Source organism: Phalaenopsis equestris, unplaced genomic scaffold (genome assembly GCF_001263595.1).
Source record: "Phalaenopsis equestris unplaced genomic scaffold, ASM126359v1 Scaffold000022, whole genome shotgun sequence".
Taxonomy (NCBI): Eukaryota; Viridiplantae; Streptophyta; class Magnoliopsida; order Asparagales; family Orchidaceae; genus Phalaenopsis; species Phalaenopsis equestris.
The window spans coordinates 172,033-179,347 of record NW_018164464.1 but is presented as its reverse complement, the minus strand read 5'-3'; the positions used below and the strand labels follow the sequence as shown (position 1 = coordinate 179,347).

At 32.9% G+C, this 7,315-nt stretch overlaps 1 protein-coding gene across 1 annotated transcript in view; it reads right to left on the bottom strand.

Annotated features, from left to right (window-relative positions):
• The window catches only part of LOC110018478 (protein pleiotropic regulatory locus 1), a 20,145-nt gene extending 12,830 nt beyond the window's left edge, over positions 1-7,315 (bottom strand). Inside the window, exons 1-6 of the mRNA XM_020715810.1 lie at positions 7,060-7,315; positions 6,906-6,930; positions 5,607-5,727; positions 4,984-5,059; positions 4,842-4,907; positions 296-380 (exon numbers count right to left, since the gene is read on the bottom strand). Of these exons, the coding sequence (XP_020571469.1) occupies positions 296-380; positions 4,842-4,907; positions 4,984-5,059; positions 5,607-5,727; positions 6,906-6,930; positions 7,060-7,208 (522 nt within the window). The 5' untranslated portion in view covers positions 7,209-7,315. The remainder of the gene's footprint in view (positions 1-295; positions 381-4,841; positions 4,908-4,983; positions 5,060-5,606; positions 5,728-6,905; positions 6,931-7,059) is intronic.

Sequence of the window (7,315 nt, the reverse complement as noted above, 5' to 3'; positions counted from 1 at the left end):
GTAATATGTAAACATCATGGTCAGGTTTTCTACCCCACTGTGCCAAAAAATGAATGTGTAAATATTCATATTTGCATGAAAAATTTTAGCGCCTTTGATTCATTGCCCGAAGTTTACCACAAATAAACAAATATTTAAAAGCTAATAACAAGAGAAACAGCAGTGAATGCAAAGATAGAAAATAACTCCAATAGCACATATCATGATCACCATTATCAGCTTGATCTAACTATTTGGGTTTAAACACAAATGGAAAATAGAGGCATTGAAATGCGTAAATAGAAGGTTAGCATACTCGATAGTTCTTCCATGGAGGATGCCAAGCAGGACGGGGCCATTTGCTTGGAATTCGTTCCATAAGCGCCGATGTTGACGGATGCCTTGAAAGGTAAACAAATCTTGTTGTCATGTGAAAGTTTGAAAATTAAATATTAAGGTGTATAGTTTGAAATATTAAGGTGTATAGAAAATGGCGGCATTTACATACATACCACCCAATTCATATCTAACACCTAAAGTTGTTTTTTTTTTTGCATTTATACAGCCCAAATTTTTCATATCACAAAAAAAATAGCATTATTGTTATTTTATAAAAGCTAAATACACATTTTCATGCATTGGTGAGGAGGCATATATGTAAAAATTGAAATTTAGGTGTTAGACATGTAAACACATAAGAATTGGGTGTTAGTATGTACATACTTCTAGAAATATAGCAAAAATTCAATAATATGCCGTCAAGCATAAGAAATTTTTTAAACACCACAGTAAAAAAAACTCGCATGCTAACACAAATGGCATCACTACAGCCATCAATTTCATTAATAGTGCGTATTAGAAGCATATTATTTACATTCATAAGGGTTTTGATATGCAAAAATTCATGGTTCTTTTCTTTACTAGAAAGTTTATGGAAATCAACTAGGACAATCGTCTGAAGGTCTTTGGATTGATTGTTTCCATTAAAATACATGTCATTTAGATGATGAACCGTTGTCCTTTCCTTTTAGCGTGAGGAGTGTCAAAGGTCTGTACTCAACCCTACTCAACTCAACTCATACTTTTGAGGTTTAAAGTGGCGAGTAATTTATTTTCTATGTCAGCAAGGTCATTTTAATTAGGCTATTCATTTATTTTCTTTAATTTTTGCCTAAAAATGGGAAAAAACTTTTGCATAACCCCACTATGTAAAATGATCTAGTGTTTAACTCGGAGGAATTTCGCTAGAAACTTTGATAAATATTCCATATCAACCTAGAAGTGAGGTGAGAAAAACTAATTTAATCCAAATACCATGATAAAAGGAGTTTGTATATGCTAACGAGCGAAGTGTCGAAGCCAAATATTTCTATAACGTCATGAAAATCATGTGTTAGTGATGTGAAAAGCACTTGATAAGATAAAGCTTCACCATTGTGCCATGAAAATCTCACATGGGCGACATCATTAGCTTCAACTCTATGAGAGGGCATAATGCACACTCCAACAAGTTATTTAACAACAACATCGGTAAGATGTCAATCAAAAAGATAAGGGAGCAGGGATTAAGTTGAAGAGCACTCCCTATATCTAGAGGAATATTGTTGTCAAATTATTGTAGGGTTTCACCATTTTTTGTTTTCATTTTCCTCACCACACCCCAATGAGAGAATATATATCCCTTTTATCCCCAAGCAACATGGAATTAAAAAACACAAATGATAAAAGGAGTTTAAATGTTAATTTTAGGGGTTACAAGATGAGGGCCCATTAAGTAATGATATTCACCACACCCCAATGAGAGAATATATATCCCTTTTCTCCCCAAGCAACATGGAATTAAAAAACACAAGATGAGGGCCCATTAAGTAATGATATTTTTGCACCTGGATAACTTTTGTCTATCATAAGGATGATGGAGTCTATTGTTTAAATGATAGATAGTAAGTCCAATAGCATGCTTATGTTGCAATTTGTTGCTTCAAATCAGGCTCTTTGGGTTTGACAAAGTCTATTTTAAACACACATTGGCCTATAAACTTAGTGAATCAAGCCTGGTATGATTTTTACTTTTGAGTTATATACTATTTTGTTGATTGGTCCTTTACCAAATTTGATTGAAGTTTAACCAGTGTTCGAAGAACTAGAGACAATGGGCCAAAGCATAAGAAAACATTGTGTGTGTGTCTGTGTGTGTGTAGGTGAACCAAAAATGCAATACCCTCAAATAAGTGAAATAAATATAAATTTCCCATACTCAAGATTATTTATTAATGAGAGAGAAATAACTTTTTTTACACACGTGCTTATAAAAAGCTTCAACTAGACTAACCTGTTTCAATAAATTGCCTCATCAACAATTTTGCTTTCTATGAATTACTCCTTAATATTTAATGGAAAGAATATTCTATTTCTAACGGAATACAATATCTTCAATCAAATTCAATGGAATAAAGATGGTAGCTCCCCAAACCTTTTCATACCATTCTTCGCTAATCTTCTCACATAAAAAGTCTCCCAACGATTACATAAATAAGGGAAAAACTTCAATCAGACTAGCACATTACAAAAAGAAATTTGAGATTAGACTAAACTTTACATTGAAGACTACAAATCTTTCATTTCCAATCTTAAATCACTTTTATTCCTAAAGCGGTTCACTTTGGTAAGCCCCAAGGCAGTTTTCTTTATGCCATAGTGGAATTCACTTCCATATCTAATAACTCAAGAAAAAATGATTAACTTTAATGGATTCCATCTTGAGCAACAAATATCACAATTGACAAAAGAACACGTCTTATCTGCTCTGAAAAACAATTTAAAACTTAACTGTCACGTGACACCGCATTCTTTTGCAGCAGATTCATAAAATTTACAAATGATGGGAGTTATTTTGATTCCAAAGCTACTTATTTCCAGCTGCTATGTCATTTGTTGGGGTAAAATCATAATTAGTGTGTTTGACAAACTGCGCCGTGTATAAAGATCAAAGCTAAGAGGCCAACTGCATCTCTTATCAGCTATAGAATGAAATAGATGGAGGAATTCCCTGCAAAATTAGCCCGCCTCATGTTACGAATCGCCCTCCATATAGAGGTGTAAACGAGCTGAGTTTGAGCGAGCGTAGTGCTTACTCATGTTCAGCTCATTCAAAAAAATTTTTGTTCAAAATAGCCTCATGTTTGAAGTGTCTCGTGATTAGCATGGTTGATTTTGGCTTGATTTGAATTCGCTTGTTCTTTTCAGCTCGTGTTGATCTTAAAATCAGCTCGCATGATACAAGAAATAACAAAATTTCACATTTTTTTAAATAAAACATAAAAAATCAATATAAAAATGTTATATAATATTACTTATTTTATTATTTAATTAATTCGAGCAAAAATGAGTCGAACATGATTGAACAAAAAGTTGTTCATATTCGACTCATTTTTAAACAAAGCTCAAGGAATGTTTGTGTTCAGCTCACTAAACGAACAAATTTAATGCAATCTAATCAACGAGTCTAGCACAAGCTATTCGCAAAGGACAAACTTTTTGGACAGCCTCACCTCCATGCAAAAAGTCATAACTTTGCATCCCAAGCTCAAGTTTGGATTGAAACAATACTTGTTTCTCCACACATAGTAGTGCATTCCACCCATTATGCTAAAACTGCCGAGAACCATCAATTTTTTGTGCTAGACTAGCTATACAATGCATAAGTGCTCTCCATGAAAGTTGTAAAAAAGAAAAATACAAAATAGAGGAAATGAAATAAAGATTAAGTGGAACAATAAATTCAAAAATGCAAAGCCTTGTTTAAATCCAGTATAACCTTAAAGTAAGGTCACCGGTTGCTTCCAAGAATGAGTTGTAGTAATGCCAGGTCACTACTCCACAATCAACAAACTTTTGCAAATCAAGCCAGGTGAAAATGAAGAATTACTAGACTAAGCTTACCCCAAAAAGAATGTAATTGGGCAACATGCGGTTGGAAAAAAGAATATTCAAGCCAAAAATATTGGTCAATCCTAGTACTTAATTGGTTAAAGTTGCAATATAGATCCAATGCAAAAAAAGGAGCAAAGGGGTGAAAAAAATATAAAAAAGAAACCACAGAAAAAAAATGGAATAAGTATTTCTACATATTAAAACAAAGGGGTGGCAAAACATGAAGAGGTAATAGCGATCATCATAAGAAAAAGAGGACAAGAATGAGATCAAAATCATAAAATAAAAGTATAATGGAAATCCAGACCAAGAGCTAAAGGAAGTCATTCGTTGGTCAAAAAAAAAAAAGCCAACCAAACCGCTAGTTCGATTGATTTGGTTCAGTTTTTATCATTTTAAATTAATGTTCGATTTTTGAATTTTTTATTGGTTTTAATCTTAATTAGACCAAATAAACCAAAAAAACTGAATAATATTAGGATTAGAAGTTAGATTTATTTGAAAAAAATAATTTGAGCAAAACGACATATTTATTTTAGTTTAGTTTAAATTTTAAAATTTTAAATAGATGACGATGAGATCATACATTTTAATTATTTCAGTTTGAAATTGAACCAAATGTTAAATTTTAGTTTGCTCCAAACCAAATCAATTAACACTAAATTATATTTAGGTTTGATTTGGATCAGATTTAGCAAAAAATTAGTTTGTTCGGTATTTTAGATTTCGAATTTTCATTTCAATCAGTTTGACAAATTTGTGAAACAATCCATCCAAATTAACTGTGTGCAAACTTCACCTATTCTTCCGTATTTGAGACATTTGACAATTCTAGGTGCAATTAATTAGTTTTGTACAAACAATAAACCAGATATAAAAGACAAGTAGCCCAAGATACAAAACCCCAAAAAAATGGTGTTTGTATAGACCTGTCAGAAGAACCGGAAATTGACACCACAGCACCAGTGATGCTTCTACTAGGAATACCTGTCTCCCTAGCAAAAAGTGTCACAATTAGTTATGAAATCCAAAAATTTATAAAATCACAAGAAAATGCAATGAAATACATACAATGTTTTCGGTGGCATTGTTGGCCCGAGCACAATAGCATTTTCACCCTGTGGAAGCTCTCTAATATCATCTTTACCTAAGAAAACAAGTTCAATGTAAAATCCCAACTAAACCATTTCCTTTTTGAAGCAACAAGTTGGTGGACAAATTTTTTGTACATATTGATGAATCATTAACAAGACTACCATGAAAGATGCATAATACTATTACTTCATTAAACTCTATAGCATGGCTTCATATGTACAAGAAAATGATCTTTCAACAATTTAAATTTATGTTTTAAAGTTTGGAAGATTTACATAGATACCACTCAATTCATATTTAATTACATACAGCACCTAAACTTCAATCATTACAAATATATACCATCTTTTTTATGCATAAAAAAGGTATATTTTACATTTTAAAGTGAAAAAAATGGTATTTTTTAAAGGATAAGAAAGATTTGTGTGGTGTAAATGGAAAAAAAGTAAATTTTAGGTGTTAGAATGTAAATACAAATGAATTGGGTGGTATGTATGTAAATGCAAAAATTTAATTATGATGTCGCTAACCATTTTAAAATATTGATTTAGAATTCATGGAACAAGAAAAAGCTACGAGGAGCAAAAATCTCCAAGCACCTGGAAGAGCCAAAGCTGAAGAGATCGGTGTTTTATCCCTTTGAGCCTTTGCATCATTGCCAACCTGACCTTGGCCTTTATCAGAGGAAAGATCCTTCACCGAACCATACTCTGCATTCAGCTTCAAATAAGAACGCCACAAAAATAATGGTCAATATTTCTTCTTTACAAAAAAGATAAGGGTCTTTACATAATACCACACAATTTTAATATGTTTATATATTTAACACCTAAATTTTCATATTTAAGTACTCCATAGACTTAAAGGAAAATTTTATAAGATGGTGGTGAAATCTGCAATGTTTTATGACGCAAAATGTTGGTCTATAAAATATATAAGCAATGTTTTATGACGCAAAATGTTGGTCTATAAAAGAGGAGCATCAACCTAAGTTAAGTGTTGTTGAGATGAGAATGCTTAGGTGGATGAGTGGTTTTACACTTAGAAAAAAAATGTGAAACAAATATATAAGTGAGAGGGTTGGTGTAGCTCCAGTGACAGACAATATTAGAATGAGTCATCTTAGATGGTTGATCACATTAAAAATTGATCATCTGATGATACAGTTAGAAGAGTAGATTTGATTATGTTAAGAAAGGTAGAAGTAGACCTAAAAAGACCTGGGCCTGTTGAATAAAAATACTTTTAATTTCTAAGAATTAAATGAAAATATGACACTCAATAGGACACAATGGAGAAAAGGGATTCATGTAGTTGAGCCCACTTGGTGGGATAAAGGCTTGTAGTTGTCATTGTTGTTGTTTTTTTCATAGTCCTCGTTACGTGACACTCAAATCTGTGACACTCAAATCTTTGACATTGCATGATAACAAATACAATCATTAGCATTTAAAAGTGAAATGCACATTTTCAAGCACAGTTTTTTTCAATACCAGGATGTTATAAATGTAATATCAAACTTTGCGTGTTAGATAATTAAATTAATAAGAATTGTGTGGTGTGTATGTAAATTTCCCAAAAAAATAAAAAAGGTAAAAGACTCAGATAATTAAATTAATAAGAATTGTGTGGTGTGTATGTAAATTTCCAAAAAAATAAAAAAGGTAAAAGACTCGCATGATCACAAAATAATACATCTTTTTTACTCTTTTCTCGCAGGGTTATGAGGAGAAAACAAATCTCAACTATTGCACTAAAGAAATTCTTGCATTCGAACCCCAAATTTCAATAGAGAAAAACAAAGTACTACAGATTCCAAAAACCCCAAATTTAGCGTACTTTGAATAACAAGATAGGGAGATCGTAGAGGAAACAATAAAAATCAAAATAACACTGACCTTATAGCTAATTCGAATCTGCTTGCTGAGAAATGCGGCCAGCAAGAATTAGAGCCAAAAAAAAAATGAAGAAGATTAGATTCCAGAAGAAAGCATTGAAACTGGAAAGGTTAGGGTTTCGAAGGAACGGAGACAAAAGGAGAGAAAGGAAAACCTTGCGGGATCAGAAGGCGTGCAATGGCCGTGGATCGGGGAGAAGAGATCAAGGGCGCGCTTCAGGGACTTGAGGCTCAGCTTCTTCAGGGACTGTGGCTCGACAGGCTCCATTGCGGCGGCGGAGGAAGCGGACAACGAACCCGGCATCGGCGGCGCTCTCTCCCCTCCCTGCTCACAAAACCCGGAATTAATCGGCCAATAATTCAGAAATTGAGTCCTTCATTTTCTTATAAGATTTGCATGAATAACATTAC